The following is a 19,160-nucleotide window of genomic DNA, read 5'->3' as shown; positions in this document are numbered from 1 at the left end:
TGATATATTTAATGCAATGAAACAGAAGGGCCTTGAACCAAGAATACTGTATCCAGCACGATTATCATTTAAATATGAAGGAGGGATTAAACAATTACCAGACAAGCAAAAGTTGAGGGAATTTGCCTCCCACAAACCACCTCTACAGTGTATCTTAGAGGGACTATTCTAGAATAGGGAGCACTCCTAAGGCAAAATAGATGTCACCAGAGAAAAGAAAATCACAGCAAAGAAAGCAGACCAACCAAATACTAACTAAAGGCAAAAAATAAAATTAACTACCCACAAAAGCAGTTAAAGGAAACACAAAAGAGCACAGAATAAAACAACCAACATATAAAGAATGGAGGAGGAGGAATAAGAACAGAGAGAAATAAAGAATCACAAGACAGTGTTTATAACAGCCCAATAAGTGAGTTAAGTTAGACAGTAAGATACTAAAGAAGCTAACCTTGAACATTTGGTAACCACAAATCTAAAGCCTGCAATGGCAATAAGTACATATCTTTCAATAGTCACCCTAAATGTTAATGGGATGAATGCACCAATCAAAAGACACAGAGTAATAGAATGGATAAAAAAGCAAGACCCATCTATATGCTGCTTACAAGAAACTCACCTCAAACCCAAAGACATGCACAGACTAAAAGTCAAGGGATGGGAAAAGATATTTCATGCAAACAACAGGGAGAAAAAAGCAGGTGTTGCAGTACTAGCATCAGACAAAATAGACTTCAAAACAAAGAAAGTAACAAGAGATAAAGAAGGACATTACATAATGAAAAAGGGGTCAGTCCAACAAGAGGATATCACCATTATAAATATATATGCACCGAACATAGGAGCACCAGCATATGTGAAACAAATACTAACAGAATTAAAGGAGGAAACAGAATGCAATGCATTCATTTTAGGAGACTTCAACACGCCACTCACTCCAAAGGATAGATCAACCCAACAGAAAATAGGTAAGGACACGGAGGCAATGAACAACACACTAGAACAGATGGACCTAATAGACATCTATAGAACTCTACATCCAAAAGCAACAGGATACACACTCTTCTCAAGTGCACATAGAACACTCTCCAGAATAGACCACATACTAGGCCACAAAAAGAGCCTCAGTAAATTCCAAAAGATTGAAATTCTACCAACCAACTTTTCAAACCACAAAGGTATAAAACTAGAAATAAATTGTACAAAGAAAACAAAAAGGCTCACAAACACATGGAGGCTTAACAACATGCTCCTAAATAATCAATGGATCAATGAACAAATTAAAATAGAAATCAAGGAATATATGGAAACAAATGACAACAGCAACACAAAGCCCCAACTACTGTGGGATACAGCAAAAGCAGTCTTAAGAGGAAAGTATATAGCAATCCAGGCCTACTTAAAGAAGGAAGAACAATCCCAAATAAATAGTCTAATGTCACAATTATCGAAATTGGAAAAAGAAGAACAAATGAGGCCTAAAGTCAGCAGAAGGAGGGACATAATAAAGATCAGAGAAGAAATAAATAAAATTGAGAAGAATAAAACAATAGAAAAAATCAATCAAACCAGGAGCTGGTTCTTTGAGAAAATAAACAAAATAGATAAGCCTCTAGCCAGACTTATTAAGAAGAAAAGAGAGTCAACACAAATCAACAGTATCAGAAACGAGAAAGGAAAAATCACGACGGACCCCACGGAAATGCAAAGAATTATTGGAGAATACTATGAAAACCTATATGCTAACAAGCTGGGAAACCTAGGAGAAATGGACAACTTCCTAGAAAAATATAACCTTCCAAGATTGACCCAGGAAGAAACAGAAAATCTAAACAGACCAATTACCAGCAACGAAATTGAAGCGGTAATCAAAAAACTACCAAAGAACAAAACCCCCAGGCCAGATGGATTTACCTCGGAATTTTATCAGACATACAGGGAAGACATAATACCCATTCTCCTTAAAGTTTTCCAAAAAATAGAGGAGGAGGGGATACTCCCAAACTCATTCTATGAAGCTAACATCACCCTAATACCAAAACCAGGCAAAGACCCCACCAAAAAAGAAAACTACAGACCAATATCCCTGATGAACGTAGATGCAAAAATACTCAACAAAATATTAGCAAACCGAATTCAAAAATACATCAAAAGGATCATACACCATGACCAAGTGGGATTCATCCCAGGGATGCAAGGATGGTACAACATTTGAAAATCCATCAACATCATCCACCACATCAACAAAAAGAAGGACAAAAACCACATGATAATCTCCATAGATGCTGAAAACGCATTCGACAAAATTCAACATCCATTCATGATAAAAACTCTCAGCAAAATGGGCATAGAGGGCAAGCACCTCCACATAGTAAAGGCCATCTATGATAAACCCACAACTAACATGATACTGAACAGCAAGAAGCTGAAAGCTTTTCCTCTGAGATCGGGAACAAGACAGGGATGCCCACTCTCCCCACTGTTACTTAACATAGTACTGGAGGTCCTAGCCATGGCAATTAGACAAAACAAAGAAATACAAGGAATCCAGATTGGTAAATAAGTTAAACTGTCACTATTTGCAGATGACATGATATTGTACATAAAAAACCCTAAAGACTCCACTCCAAAACTACTAGAACTGATATCGGAATACAGCAAAGTTGCAGGATACAAAATTAACACACAGAAATCTGTGGCTTTCCTATACACTAACAATGAACCAATAGAAGGAGAAACCAGGAAAACAATTCCATTCACAAAAGCATCAAAAAGAATAAAATACCTAGGAATAAACCTAACCAAATAAGTGAAAGACCTATATCCTGAAAACTATAAGACACTCTTAAGAGACATTAAAGAGGACACTAACAAATGGAATCTCATCCCATGCTCTTGGCTAGGAAGAATTAATATCGTCAGAATGGCCATCCTGCCCAAAGCAATATACAGATTTGATGCAATCCCTTTCAAATTACCAACAACATTCTTCAACAAACTGGAACAAATAGTTCAAAAATTCATATGGAAATACCAAAGACCCCGAATAGCCAAAGCTGAGAAAGAAAAATCAATAGAGAAAAAAGAAACAAATAGTTCAAAAATTCATATGGAAACACCAAAGACCCCCAAACAGCCAAAGCTGAGAAAGAAGAATAAAGTGGGGGGGAACTTGCTCCCCACCTTCAAGCTCTATTACAAAGCCACAGTAATCAAGACAATTTGGTACTGGCACAAGAACAGAGCCACAGACCAGTGGAACAGATTAGAGACTCCAAACATTAACCCAAACATATATGGTCAATTAATATATGATAAAGGAGACATGGACATACCATGGGGAACTGACAGTCTCTTCAACAGATGGTGCTGGCAAAACTGGACAGCTACATGTAAGAGAATGAAACTGGATCACTGTCTAACCCCATACACGAAAGTAAATTCGAAATGGATCAAAGACCTGAATGTAAGTCATGAAACCATAAAACTCTTAGAAAAAAACATAGGCAAAAATCTCTTGGACATAAACATGAGCAACTACTTCATGAACGTATCTGCCCTGGCAAGGAAACAAAAGCAAAAATGAACAAGTGGGTCTACATCAAGCTGAAAAGCTTCTGTACAGCAAAGGACACCATCAATAGAAAAAGGTACCCTACAGTATGGGAGAATATATTCATAAATGATAGATCCAATAAAGGCTTGACATCCAAAATATATAAAGAGCTCACGCACCACAACAAACAAAAAGCAAATAATCCAATTAAAAAATGGGCAGAGGAGCTGAACAGACAGTTCTCCAAAGAAGAAATTCAGATGGCCAACAGACACATGAAAAGATGTTCCACATCGCTAGTTATCAGAGAAATGCAAATTAAAACCACAATGAGGTATCACCTCACACCAGTAAGGATGGCTACCATCCAAAAGACAAACAACAACAAATGTTGGCGAGGTTGTGGAGAAAGGGGACCCCTCCTACACTGCTGGTGGGAATGTAAGTTAGTTCAACCATTGTGGAAAGCAGTATGGAGGTACATCAAAATGCTCAAAACAGACTTACCATTTGACCCAGGAATTGCACTCCTAGGAATTTACCCTAAGAACGCAGCAATCAAGTTTGAGAAAGACAGATGCACCCCTATGTTTATTGCAGCACTATTTACAATAGCCAAGAATTGGAAGCAACCTAAATGTCCATCAATAGATGAATGGATAAAGAAGATGTGGTACATATACACAATGGAATACTACTCAGCCATAAGAAAAGGGCAAATCCAATCATTTGCAGCAACATGGATGGAGCTGGAGGGTATTATGCTCAGTGAAACAAGCCAAGCGGAGAAAGAGAAATACCAAATGATTTCACTTATCTGTGGAATATAAGAACAAAGGAAAAACTGAAGGAACAAAACAGCAGGAGAATCACAGAACTCAAGAATGGACTAACAGGTACCAAAGGGAAAGGGACTGGGGAGGATGGGTGGGTAGGGAGGGATAAGGGGGGGAGAAGTAGGGGGGTATTAAGATTAACATGCATGGGGGCGTAGGAGAAAAGGGAGGGCTGTACAACACAGAGAAGGCAAGTAGTGACTCTACAACATTTTGCTATGCTGATGGACAGTGACTGTAAAGGGGTTTATAGGGGAGACCTGGTATAGGGGAGAGCCTAGTTAACATAATATTCGTCATGTAAGTGTAGATTAGTGATACCAAAAACAAAGCAAAAAAAAAAAAAAGGGCAGTTCCTGTGTGGTAACCTCCAACGAGTTCTACACAAGGGTATAAAGGGCATATAAAAGTGTAGGCAAAGGGTCTGTTTGTGTTTATACAGAGGATCAAAGCCTAATTTGGCTACCCCAAACATGAACTAAGATACGATATGAAAAAGAACTTCCAACATCTGCACTCTCTGGAAGACTCATGCCAGAAGATGATCATCAAAAAACCCCAACAAAGATCCACGCACTGCTACAGCTGTAGATGCACTCATCCCACCAGTTCCTGGACTTGCCATGGGAATGAGGAAGGAGATATCTAAGCTGGCCTGTGCATACAGTAAAACAACAAATTTGACTGGATCTATACTGTTGGAACTCAACCAAGAATTTGGAGAAGTGCAAATTCTAGCGCTCCAAAGTCTTACAACTACAGACTATTTACTGTTAAAAGAACATATGGCATGTGAACAGTCCCCAGGAATGGGTTGTTTTAATTTGTCTGATTTCTCTCAGACTGTTCAAGTTCAGTTGGACAATATCCACCATATCATAGATAAGTTTTCACAAATGCCTAAGGTGCCTAACTGGTTTTCTTGGTTTCACTGGAGATGGCTGGTAATTACAGATATGCTTTGGTTATATAACTATACTCCTATTATGTTAATGTGTGTGCGCAATTTAAGTAGTAGCTTAAAACCTATACATGCTGAAGTACTCTACAAGAAGATATGTCAAAGAAATAATCAATCTTCCCATGTTTTCTTCCGCCTGCTACTTCTATAGCTTTTCTTCTTCCTTCCTAATTACAACCCTTAAATAGAATTCGTGCCTCGTATCAAATTTACCGAGTATCATAATTCTTCCAAGTGGCAAAGATACCTCAAGACAAATGCTGGGCATAGAAGCCACAGGGCATAAATATGCAAAGAAGTAAAAAGCTAACCTTTTCAAACAATAAGGCTTCCCTCTCACTTACCAACTTCACATTTCCCTGTATGGCCCCGGAAGATGACTGGTTAGCCAGAGACGGGTAAGATTCCTCAAGGGAGGAACAACCTAAGACAGGCACAGTCGCAGGGGGGCCATCAGGTGAGAAATTGGGGATCAACAGAGGTGAGGCTTAGAACCTCACCCCCCCTGTTCTGAGAGAAATCTTCTGCATACGTGGATGTTTTATTGCCCTGGTCTAGCTTGGATTAACACATAGTCTACAGGCACACACCTGATCATCTACATTTGCTCTCTTACAACACTAAACTATGTTTTCTACCTTTATCTTGTATCTACCTACCACTTCAGCATTTTATTAAAAATAATAATAATAAAGAGAGAAATGTGGTATCCACATATAAATCAAGTATAAAAACCAAATGAGTATTCATATTTGAACTGACTGTTTAGAGTTCATAATGCATGAGCAAAACCGAAAGTTTCTGTGATGACTGCCCTTGTATTGTTCACCATGTAACTTATTCATTATGTAAGAATTTGTTCTACATGTAAGAACTTGTTTGTTATGCCTCAGAAGATTGGAGACTGATGAAAATTAGGCTTGGGGTGGATTAATGATTGTGCATTGAGCATTGACTCCCCTATACAGAATTTTATTGTCGTTAACAACCATTTGATCAATAAATATGAGAGATGCCCTCACAAAAAAAAAAAAAAAAAAAAAAAAAAGACAGACTTCCAATGGTAAAATAAATAAGTAACCGGGATGTAATGTATAGCATAAGGAATATAGTCAAGATATTGTAACAGCTTGGTAGGGTGATAGCTGGAACCTAGAATTATGTGTATAAATGTTCTACCACTGTGTTGTACACTTGAAACTAATGTAATGTAATGCTGTGCGTCAACTACCCTTCAATAAAAAATAATTATTTAAAAAAAAAAATGCTCAAAATAGACTTACCATTTGACCCAGGAATTCCACTCCTAGGAATTTATCCTCAGAATGCAGCAGCCCAGTTTGAAAAAGACAGATGCACCCCTATGTTTATCGTACCAGTATTTACAATAGCCAAGAAGTGGAAGCAACCTAAGTGTCCATCAGTAGATGAATAGATAAAGAAGATGTGGCACATATACACAATGGAATATTATTCAGCCATAAGAAGAAAACAAATCCTACCATTTGCAACAAATGGATGGAGCTAGAGGGTATTATGCTCAGTGAAAGAAGCCAAGCGGAGAAAGACAAATACCAAATGATTTCACTCATCTGTGGAGTATAAGAACAAAGAAAAACTGAAGGAACAAAACAGCAGCAGAATCACATAACCCAAGAAAGGACTAACAGTTCGCACAGGAAAAGGGACTGGGGAGGATGGGAGGGTAGGGAGGGATAAGGGCAGGGAAGAAGAAAGGGGGTATTATGGTTAGCATGTATAATGTGGGGGGAGGCACAGGGAGGGCTGTGCAACACAGAGAAGAGAAGTAGTGATTCTACAACATCTTACTACACTGATGGACAGTGACTGTAATGTGGTTTGTGGAGGGGACTTGGTGAAGAGGAAAGCCTAGTAAACATAATGTTCTTCATGTAATTGTAGATTAATGATAACAAAATAAAAATTTTTTAAAAAAGGAAAGTTGAAGTTATTTTATTTTAAAGTGTCTTTGCAACATAGTTACGTGACCATGTAAGTGACTATATGTTAATAAATTTTGGCAAATGTCAAAGATAATCAGGCTCTCAGACCGTCATCCTACGGGCTACCCTCAGTACCTGGGCACAGAGTCTTCCTGGCAAAGGACATCTGTTTCTGGGGACTGTTAGGAGGATGCTACCCTCAGAGTCTGGGATGGGAACCTTTGTGAGAGCAGTTCTGGACATTTCTACAGATGAAGCACCCCAGAGAGCCCCCGAACCAGGTGCACAGTCCAGTTTGATGACCACTCTGTGACTTCATTCAGTCACATGACACATATTAATGAACACCTGCCATGTGCCAGGCACTGTGCCCAGCACTTGGGCTACGTCAGTGAATAAAATGATCTTTCCCGTCAGAGCTTATTTCTTGAAAGGGGGCACAGACAATAAGTAACAAGCACAACAAATAAATAAGTTACATCGTATATTAGAAGATGGCAAGTATTACAGGAAAAAAATCAGGCCAGTTATAAGGGGGTATGGAGACTGGGTTCTTCTACAACATCCGTCATAAGTGCTGGCTCTCAAAAAGAGAAAGTTGATGAGTGCGATTGTTCAAATATGTTTTCTCAAGTGTCTGCTAGTACACTCCTTTCACACTTCCCCATTAGAGGCCCTCCTGCTTTTTACATGTTTAATGCACATCCACATGCACACTTACATACGCTCAAGTTACAAAAATGGGATTGTATTGAATGAATATATGACTTTGTGGTGCTTGTTTTTTTTAAATTAGCAATGTATCAAACATTTTCATATGCCACAAAATATCTATAACATGACTTAATGGTTATATGAGCCTCCATTGTAATGAAAGCACAATTCATTTATTCAACAAGTAAACTGAACTCCTACTACATTCTATGATATTCTTAACCCCCTTTTGTTAGACATTTAAGTCATCTGTAAGACTGTGCACTTAAGGTAAACACCATGACAGTCTCCTTGTGCACCCCTCTGATTAGTTCCCTAGAATACATCCTGAGAAGATGTCTTGCTGGGTCCAAGGATATGCAGAAAGCTCCTTCTGTTTTTTAATTCGGTCATTTTTATCCAACTTCTTTCGTTTTATGATGCTGATATAGATTTTCAATTAAGTTATTGGTAACATTAATTATGGTGAGGATGATCGGGAGGACAAAGTTCATCTAGAACTTCTCCAATGACATCTCTGAGAGCAGTGTTAAGGACTACCATGAGGAGATGCTCAAGGATGACAACTGCAGCCTTTTCAGAGCGGCACGTTATTGTCAACTTCTACTGTGACAGTGACAAAAATGTTCCTAAAATCAGGAGAGAAACTACACTTAAAATAAGAAGTTAAAAGAGAAACTGTATGTTAACCTCATGGAAGTCAAAGAGGATTTTGAGAAATCCTAAATGTATGCCTGACTGCAACTTAGTAAGCTAGGATGGATTAAACATATTTAATAGGATTAAAAAATACCTGGCTGAAATGCACTATAAACATCAGGAACAAGACAAAGATTTCCACCATAACTGCTATTAGCATAATTCTACAAGTTCTCTAGCCAACAGATTAAGAAAAATAAGATATAAATATTAGAAATGAAGAAACAAAAAAACATTTTTTTGCGAAATAATGGGTGTATTTATAAAATCCAAGTGCACCAACTGAAAAACTACCAAACTAAAAATAATTAAGTTAAGTGGCCAAAAAGTTAATATATAAAAGTTAATGGTCTTCCTATGTTATACACCAATAACCAGTTAGAAAAATCTAACAGAGGAACAATAATTTTCACAATCTGAACAAAAGCACAACATCCTTGAGAATAAAATTAATTTAATTAGTTAAGCAAATAACTATAATTTTATTGAGAGACCTAAGTTATTTCATTCTTTCATATATTCATTACATCATTTTTTTATAACAAGACAGACATGGTCCCTACTCTCATGAAATTTGCTTTTCATTGTTATCTACAACTACAAATATTACATATATGGATGAAAAGGTACAAGTTGTAAAGACACAATTCTGTTCAAAGTAAGCTACAAATCTAATGAAATTACAATCAAAACCCAAAAGTAAATTTTGAGGAAACTTGACAAAATATGGAAATAAAAATGTGCAAGAAGAGCCACTTTTCTGGAGAATCACAGCACTAGAGGAGGCTTACTCTAACTGCTGTTAAAACACACAGGGATTAAACAGTGAGAAACGGAAGGACAGTGGAAGCAGATTTGGATCAGAAGCCGACTGAAGTAGATCCGAGAACCAGGTACGTAACAAAAGCCAGGGTTCCACAGGAGAGGGAAAGGCTGGAGCTTGCATCAGCTCCAGGCAGGGGAGAGGGGGCACACAAAACGGTGTGCTTGCTGTGAGTGTGAAGAAAGGCTGTCGCAGTGATGCGGGCAGGGTTAAGGGAAGCCACAGGGATGGTCTGCACCTCCAGAGCCATTACAACCCCAGAGCTGAAAGGTCGGGCGGGGTGGGGGTAGAAGGAGCTCTGGAGACCCAGAGAGGTGGCTGTCTGAGGCAGGCACCCAACAGCCACCAGGCCCTTCTCTACTGGAATGACAAAGGACACCAGATGAGGGAGCTGGGAAATAAATGTCCTGACTTGCCTCTCCTCTTACCCTCTCATCTCCTGCTGGTGCCTCTCCCCCGGGGCCACGCCCAATAGGAAGTTCCAGAGCAGGAGTCTTTTGGTGCCTCCCTGGCACAGAACAAGATGGGGGCTGGGGGTGCACGGAGGGAAATGGACACTATCCAGCACCATGGATGGATTCTTTATACATAATTTGAGGGAAACAGGCAACCTATTTGGTGAAAATAAAAGCTATAGCTCTACATCACATTTTTTTCCCCAAAACAAATTCTGGATAAGTCAAAATTTTAAACAAAGCAGTAGATGAAAAAAATAACAAAGTACTATGTCATCCTGGGTGGAGAATGCCATTCTGAACATATCATCATAGAAGAATTATAAAGGAAAGAACTGATAAGTTTAGCAACATAAAATCTGTATGCCAAAAATATATATATTATACTTTTTAAACTGTGTAACAAAAATTAAAGAGAATGTATCAAGAAAAATATATATATACATATACATATTATATATATATAAAAACCAAGGGATAATATCCTTCATATATAAAGAACTTGTCTAAGAAATAAGAAGAGCAACACCATGGAAAGCAGAAAAGGACAGGAACAGTCCTTTTGAAAAGGAGAAACGTAAGGGGCATATAAACATCCATGAGAGTGTATTCAAATCTAGTGCTGATCAAATAAATGCAAATTCTAATATTAATAATTTTTGCCTAATTTCACAAAAATAAAAAAGATGTTTAAAAACCAACATAATGAATGATACCCAACTGGTTATACAAGCAAAGGTGCAGTAAGATAAGCAGTCACACAGTTGGTAGAAATATAAGGCAGGACCATGTCTGCTGGGGAGGTACGTAATATGTATCTTAGACCTACCAAATTCACATCTAGAAGTTTATTCAAAAGGAATATTCAGCAAAGTATGCAAAGATGCTCAGTGAGAGCTGCTGAAAACAGCCTAAAGAATGAGATTAATTGCTACCTGGTTTAGCACCTACAATACAAGCAGACACCATGCTCAGCTCAAATGGACAGAATGAGACACACCCTTGTGAGGCAGGCCCCTGGTCACAGGAAGAGACCCAGTGTCCAAAGGTTAAGTGCTGAGCAAATTACAGGGCCCCATGGGGAGGCACGGTGGGGCTGTAAGGGGTCTTTACATGTCTTGGTATTTTCTGAACATTGAGCAATACCATTCTTAATCAGAAACATAAATAATGCTGTATTTAAAAGCAAAGAAGAAAATTTGAATTCTCTGGAAAAGGTATTTATTTTGATGGTGCTTTTTAAGGAAGTTGTTTTAAAGCCCATTTACTTAAAATAGAACAGAATCACGCTGTGAAGCTTCACTGACCATTGAACATCACACAGATCTGAAAGACAACTTGAGCTGCCCAAATGCAGTCAGTCAAACTACCTCTGTGGCGCCTGTTACTCTCTAGCACGATGTGGAAGGTAGAAAACGGAATGTGACCCCAAAGTTCTCATTTTTCTACGACTGACATTTGTAGTCCCTTTTAGGCTAAAATGACAAGGTTGGAAGCCTCAAATGAATGGCAGTCAGCCATGCCCACAGCACATGATTTTTTTTCACTGGGTTTAATGCAGAATTCAGCACATGACATGTTTGGATCCTTACAGATGCCAGTAAAATTCCCAAATTTCTCCAGAGCCTCCCTTTAAAATATCTGTTACTTCTGCAGTTCTGGCACCGAGCTAAACTAAAAGAAACAGTCCTACAAAAGCAACTCAGACACAAGGGTTGTCCTGAGTCTCACAGACCTGTGGCAAATGTGATATCTCCAAGCTTATTTGGCCTGGGAAACTTGGCATAAAGCCATGGCTCCTGGACTGTTCTCTACCCAGAAAATCAAATCTCTGGTGATCCTGGCTCCTGCCAGACCACCAGTGTCTACTCTCAAACTCTAAAACAGACCCCAAGGTCAGAGACGAGAACCTAGATTTAAATAAGGAAGCAGTCAAAAAGACTCTGAATAAAAGGGCTTATGTCAAGCGACTCAGTCTGCTCCAGAATGGTGAGGTGCAGAAGCTTCCAAAGCATTAACCAGTTGCTTGGAAATGGACAGGTTTTATAGTACCCCAAATGCCACATGATGATTTTTTTTCTTTTCTAAACTAAAAGTAGTCCAAGATGAATCAACTAACAGGATTACTGTGAAAAGAAACAATTCTTCTAAGCATTTTTCATGATGCTGGGATTAATTCCGACAATCTACGCCTGTACTGGAAAGCTTAGACAGAGACAGGCACTACCTTGCACCCCTTTCCCCTTTCTCCTCCTAAATGGAAGCTTGAGATGATTCATTACAACTCAGAGCGATGGAGCTGGGGAGAGGAGGATATTTCGGCCATGGGGAGGTCGCTCCTGGCCTGGGCCTGGGGGTGAGGCATCTCCAGGTGCCCCCATCAACGCTCCTCTCCCACTTCCCATCTGAATCCCCCGCTGAACCACAGGCTCTCAAGGCTGTGACATTACCAGCATCCAGCATGGCGGGAGGCATAGATGGGCCTACAAGTATCCGCTGCTTCCAGACAGACACACACTTAAGAGGAGGCCAGATATTATTCACCTTTAAAGAGATGAATTAATAGCAAGGTATATATGAATTATATCTCAATAAAGCTGTTTTTTTTTAAAGAGGGATGTAAGGATGGAAAGAAGGCATGAAGGGAGGAAAGGAGGAAGTGAGGGAGGGAGGAAGGAAGAAAGAGAGAGAGGAGGCCAGATCCCCAGAAATTATAAGAGGGGGAAAAAAACCCCATAAACTGTAACTATTCAAGTGTTTAGGGACAGTGAACCAACATCTTTGATTTACATTGAAATGCATAAAAATATATGATGGACTGACATAAAGATGCAGGTTTGCACAGATGGATAAATAAGTGATAAAGTTAACTATAGCAAATGTTCTTGGTAGCATCTAGGTAGTGAGAATAAGTTCACTGCAAAATTCTTTCGATCTTTCTGTAACTTTGTAAATTTTCATAACAAAATGTTGGGGAAGAAATTAGATATTCTTCCAAAAACATGGTCTAAATCAGTGACAAAATTCAAGAAAAAAGATACTAAATTAGGATACAATCTTACAATTCCAAACCATGTCCACCACAGACCCTCTTCGACTTGGCCTCCTTGGGGAGGGCCAGCCCAGGTTTCTAACCCGCCCTCCCAGGCACAGGAGGAGCCTCAGAGTGACCAAAGACAAGAATAAGGACATGAAAGGACCACAGAAGGTTCTCTGTATGGCTTGCTGAGGGCACTCAGGGTAACCCTGCAAAAATCAACACGTGGCCCACTGAACCTAAGGCCACTTGCAAGGGAGATACAACTTCTATTTTTCCTTTTTAAACAGTTTGTCCAGGGCCCACTGCTTTGGATTACCTTGAGAACGACTGAAAAGTCCACATCCTTGGTTTCCTTCAGGCCAAGCGGAATCAGGGGAATCATAAATGCCTCCCTATAAGGAACACAGCAAAGTATATGAACATGCCTATCAAAGTATATGAACCTGGCACTCTACAGCCTTCTCCCAGGAGCCCAGCTCAGGTCCCCTTCAGTGTCCTCACGCTAACCAGCACACACCAGTTTATTTCCCGTGAAGACCATTCCAGTGGTCGCGTGCTTGTCTCTGTTGTAAACCTGATCCCAGGGCCCTGCAATTTCTGTATTACCCAGCCCACATGAGGGCCTCCCACCTTGACTCCAATTTATCCCTCCAGTCTCAGCCATTCTTTCAGTAACTGTGCTGAGAACCTACTGCGTGCAGGGTCTATGTCTGGTGCACTCACTGCTCCCCCACCCTACTAGTGGACCTCCTCTGTCAGCCCCCAACTCCACCCTCCTCCCCCTCCTTTCCTCACTGCAGAGGGTCCCATCCCTCCCACAGCCTCTAAGCCTGGGCTCTCGGGGGCAGCCTCCTGTGGGGCTTAACCCTCTTGGTGACCCTTCACCTACACAGGGAAGGGCCTGAGTACAAGGGCCCCACCTGACGGAAGTGCACCTATTTCCCAGGCCAGGGTCAGGCCCTGGCCAGCTGCTTCCCCTCCACCTCCTCTCCCCTGCCTGACCACTTGGTTACCCCACAGGTGGCCCAAGAGCGTGCCCTGAACCTAGGGGCAGGGCCAACAGGAAAACAGGAAGTGAGCAGGACTCAGACTGTGTTTTGCAAACATGGGTTTAGCTCCCTGACCTGTAATAGGAGACCTCCTGGGGCTGCTCAGCCCAGCCCAGAAAGAAGGCCAGGAATGCAGAGTAGGGTGAGTGGACAATGCAGCTGTAAGCTGAAACTGCCCCGTGGTGCAGAGAAGACAACCAGGCTGGGCTGAAAGCAGGCGGGACCCACCAGGCATGGCTTCCCCAAAGCCCACAGCCAAAGCTAGACCTGACGGAGAAGGCCATGCCTCTCTCCTCTAGGCCCCAGCACCCTCCCGTCCTGCCCCCATGCAGGGCTGGAGGCAAGGCCCGTTCTTCCCCAGATTGTCCAGGAGCAGTGAGGGTCATGAGCCCCCGCCTTGTAGGGCACCCCACCCCAATCTTGCACTCACATAACTTTCTCCATGACTTCTGGCTTCCCTGTGCTTTCTCATCTACACAATGGAATTGTTTCTTCTCTGCTCACCTCACAGAAGTGCTTAAAGATCAACTGTGCTAATAAACAATCTGCTCTGGAAGCAGGAAGAATGGCAGATGCAAATGCAAGGTGTCATTATGAACCTGCACATCTCCCCTCTTCTGAGGGCAGGGGACCAACTGGCCACATCAGAGCCAGACTGTGATCACACTGGGGCCTTAACTGCATGTCTTTGTGGGATGCCCTCACGACAGGCTTTCCCACTCTTCAGTACATTTTAGTGGGAATATGAAACATTCTACATTGATGACCAAAATTCAGCCCTGCGTGGCTTTCTCAGGGAACTTTGGCCTTTTGGGAAAAACACTGGAACTTAATACCAGAGTGTAGGTTGGGAGAAGCCTTTCACCTGTTGTTCTGATTAGGTGTTCAAAACTGTACAGGGAGCCCACAGGTAGGTGAGCCAGAGCACACGGACGTCACAAAAAGAGGTTTCATGCATGAACGCTTTCCCTCCAGCTCTGTAGAACACCCCCCCAGGTGCCACGGAGAGGACTGGAGAAGTCATGAAAAGCATATTTCAAATGTAACTCAAGGTTCCTAGATACGCTGTTAATCTAGGAATCTAGCCTCTGACTGAGTTTCCGCTGGTGCTCCCCTACCTTTTGAGAAGTCTCATTTCCCCACTTAGAAAAGTAGGTAAACCCTTTTTTAAAGCTCTTAGTTATTTCTTCTCAAAGATGGACATGTCTTTCAAAGGTAGCTCACCTTGAGGTGGAAGACTTTCTGAGCTTTTCTGAAGGCCAAGCCTTAATATTTCACCCCCCACAAACACTCCCTAAGGGATGCTTCTGAATTAAAACATTCATTTCTCAAATATGTAATGGGGAATATTTCTGAAGTGTCTCAGTGGCACCAACTCCTCAGGAAACTAAAATGTGTCCCCTAATCTTTCATGTAAAAGATCCCTGTTAAGGCAGTTTATACAACCTTGCACCCTATCAACAGAATGGCCCAGAGTCAGGCCCTGTGAGTTGTGGAGAGGCTAAGAAGGAAGAAGGCAGGGCAACTTGGGCCCAACCTGACAGATCAGCTCTCAAAGCTCGACACAGAAGTGCTTCCAAGGAATTTTTACAGCAGAGACACCACCTAGCCTGTGTGAGGGATGCCATTTTCCCGTGTGGACCCAGACACACAGCTCTCCTATAAAACTAGGTCCCAAAGTTCCCAAGGCAAATAAATGCTTTTCTGTCCAGCTCTCCAGGTCTTCCCAACAAACTCCACAGGTTCATCCCTTTAACACTTATACCTTGCTCAACCCTGAACCTGATCATCCCATTGCTTCCCAAAGAGGGGCCACCACGGCCTCTGGTCTATCTGTGCACCATCTCTGACAGAGCATGTTCCAAAGCTCAGAAAGTATCTGGAAGATGCACTGTCCCCACTTACTCTGTGCTTTGATAGACTCCCAATGAGATGTTGAGCCCCTCCAGCTCTTCCTTGAGCACCTGCAGGTCTGAGTTCACAAAGCTGAGTTCCAGGCGCACCTGCTCCCGCACCTTTTGGTTCGTGGCTGCTCTGTTAAAAGAAGGGGGAGAGAAATGCTCTCAGCCAAGCATCCCAGCTTCCAGGTCAGCAGGCCACCCAATTCCCACAGGGAAGTTCTAATATGAATGCCAGATGTGATCAGACAAGGTGTCTCAGAGATGCTGGCCATCTGCCAGTAAGTGAACCTGGGACAGAGCCAATAACCCTGAGCTGTCAGAAACAAATTCTAAGATATACATACACCTCTGCAAAGAATTAGCCTTGAGAAGAGAAAAGAGAACTACTCCCAATCATGCACAAAAGCCCACAAATTATCCCCTTAAAAGGAAACAGATGAGAAAGTAAAAGAGGATGTAACACTCCCCAGGTCATTTTTTGAGGCTGGTATTGTCCTGACCCCAAAGCAGCAAAAGACATCACAAGAAAAAAAAAAAAAACAATAGACATGTTTATGAATATACGCATTTCTCAACAAAGTACTAGCAACCCAAATTTAGCAACATATGAAAAGGATTATATACCATGACCCAGTGGGAATTATTCTAGGAATGTAAGGTTGGTTTAACATCTGAAAAATCAATTAATGTAACATACTATATTAATAGAATAAAGGACAGAAACACATGGTCATCTCAATAGATGCAAAACAAGCATGTGATAAAATTCAACACAGATTTGTGATAAAAATTCTCAACAAACTAGGAATTAAAGAGAATTTAAAACTTACTTGTAGGGAAAATTGAAGTTCCTATGGCCAGGATCCTCACCTGACCCTAAACTACTTGAGGATGTAATTGGCCTACTGCTAGGCTACTGCTTCCACACCCATAGGCAATAAGCTATTATTGACTGAGTCACTTATATAAAAAGCTCCACCCAGTGCTCTTTTCAAATTACATTATCTGATACGGAGTTAATTACCATGGATTACAGGCCTGCAAACTGCTGGACGTAGACATGATTCTAATGCTCGATCTACTGCCATGAGAATAAAGCTGGGTATAAACCTTTTTACCCCAAGAACATTCTGTTGTCATTTCTCAGTCTAACCAAATTTAGAGTGAACTTGCCTGGGGTGGAAACCCTCAGGCAAGACACTGATAAAGGGCATTATGAAAACCCACAGCTAACATCATACTTAATAGTGAAAGATTGATGCTTTCCCCCTGATGATTAGGCAAAGATGTCCACTTTTGCTATTTCAGTTCAACACTGTACTGGAGGTTCGAGCCAGGGGCAAAAAGGTAAAGAGATAAAAGGCATCTGGATTGGAAATGAAGAAGTAAACTGTCTTTATTCACACGACATGATCTGGTGTGTGGAAGATCTCAAGATACCCACAAAACAAATATCAGAACTAAAATTTAGCAAGGTCACAGGATACAATTCGATACATAAATTTTATTTCTATATGCTAGCAATTAACAATCCTAACATGAAATTAAGATAACAATTTCATTCACAATAGCATCAAAAAAGAATAAAATAGAATAAATTTAACAAAAGAACCATAAGACTTGTACACTGACAACTATAGAACACTGCTGACATATTAAATGGAGGGCCATTTCATGTATATGGATGAGAAGACTCACCATTGTCAAGATGTCAACTCTCCCCAATTGGTCTATCCATTCAATACAATTCCAGTACAAACCCCAGTAAGCTTTTTAGTAGAAACTGACAAGCTGATCCTAAAATCTATATGGAAATGCAAAAGACCTATAATAGCCAAATAATTTTGAAAAAAAACTAAGTCGGAGAATATGCCACCCAATTTTAAAAGATAAAGTCACAGTACTCAAGACAATGTAATATTAGCATAAGGATAGGCAATGGAACAGAATAGAATCCAGAAATAAATGCTTACATTTATGGTCAACTGATTTTGACAAAGGTGACAAGACAGTTCAAGGGGGTTAAGAGCGTTTCTGACAAATGGTACTGAGGCAACGAGATATCTCTAGGTATGTCAGCGTCACCAAGACCACTCTGGTTCAGTGATTTGCTAGGAGGACTCAAGGACTCAGAATGTAGTTGCCCTGATTTATTAGAGCAAAAGGACACAAAGCAAAATCAGCAAAGGGAAAGGTGCGTGGGGTGAGATCTGACAAAAACCTCAGGTCAGGCACAGGTTTTTGCTAAGAATCCTCTCTCCCAGAAGAGTCACACAGGACACATCTAATCCCTTCATCAAAGAGTTGTGACAAACAAACAAACCGATACAGGCTCATAAATACAGAGAACAAAATGGTGGTTGCCAGAGGGGAGGGGGCCTGGAGGATGAGCAAAAGAGGTACAAACTTCCAATTATAAAACAAATTAAGTCACAGGGATGAACAGTACAACATTGGGAAGACAGTCAATAATATTTTAACAACCATGTATGGTGACAGATAGTGACTACACTTATTGTGGTGAGCATTTTGTAATGCATATAACTGTCGAATCACTATGTTGTATACCCGAAACTAATATGGTATGTTAACCATACTTGAGTTAAAAAAAAAAAAAAGAGCTGTGACAACACATGTGAAATGCTATCTACCAAGGAAACTCATTAGTGCCAGGGTTTTTACTGGGGGTTGGTCAGGTAGGCACTCTGCCTAGTAGGTTCCAAATTCCAGGCTCCTAGAAGGAAAGCAGGTGTTCAGCATAAACCACATGGTTTGTACAAATAGTTTAGGCACAGTGAGCCCCTCTAACCAGTTCTGGGAATGGTAGACACTCTCCTGAAATCTAAGTTTTCAGATACCAATCAAAAGCCAACCTTGCAAGGTTGTCCTTAGAAAGGACAGCCATCTCAGGCCTGCCAGGACAACTCTTTTCTGCACAATAGGCAAAGGGTAAGCCTCAATTTAAATCTCATACCATGCACAAATATTAAGTCAAAATGGATCAGATACCTCAATATGAGCTCAAACTCTAAAACTTCTGGAAGAAAATGTAGGAGAAAATCTTCACAATCTTGGGTTGGCCACAGTATTCTTAGCTGTACACCAAAAGCACAATCCATAGAAGAAGAAATTGATAAATTGGATCCCATCACATTTTAAAAC

The 19,160-nt window shown here is 40.8% G+C and overlaps 1 protein-coding gene across 2 annotated transcripts in view; it reads right to left on the bottom strand.

Moving 5' to 3' along the window:
- Positions 1-19,160, bottom strand: part of RHPN2 (rhophilin Rho GTPase binding protein 2) — a 61,308-nt gene that overhangs the window by 18,835 nt on the left and 23,313 nt on the right. For both annotated transcript variants that reach the window (XM_036929865.2, XM_036929863.2), the window contains exons 3-4: positions 16,003-16,131; positions 13,365-13,440 (exon numbers count right to left, since the gene is read on the bottom strand). In XM_036929865.2, the coding sequence (XP_036785760.1) occupies positions 13,365-13,440; positions 16,003-16,131 (205 nt within the window). The remainder of the gene's footprint in view (positions 1-13,364; positions 13,441-16,002; positions 16,132-19,160) is intronic.

Source organism: Manis pentadactyla, chromosome 15 (genome assembly GCF_030020395.1).
Source record: "Manis pentadactyla isolate mManPen7 chromosome 15, mManPen7.hap1, whole genome shotgun sequence".
NCBI lineage: Eukaryota > Metazoa > Chordata > Mammalia > Pholidota > Manidae > Manis > Manis pentadactyla.
This window is presented reverse-complemented; position numbering and strand designations above follow the sequence as displayed.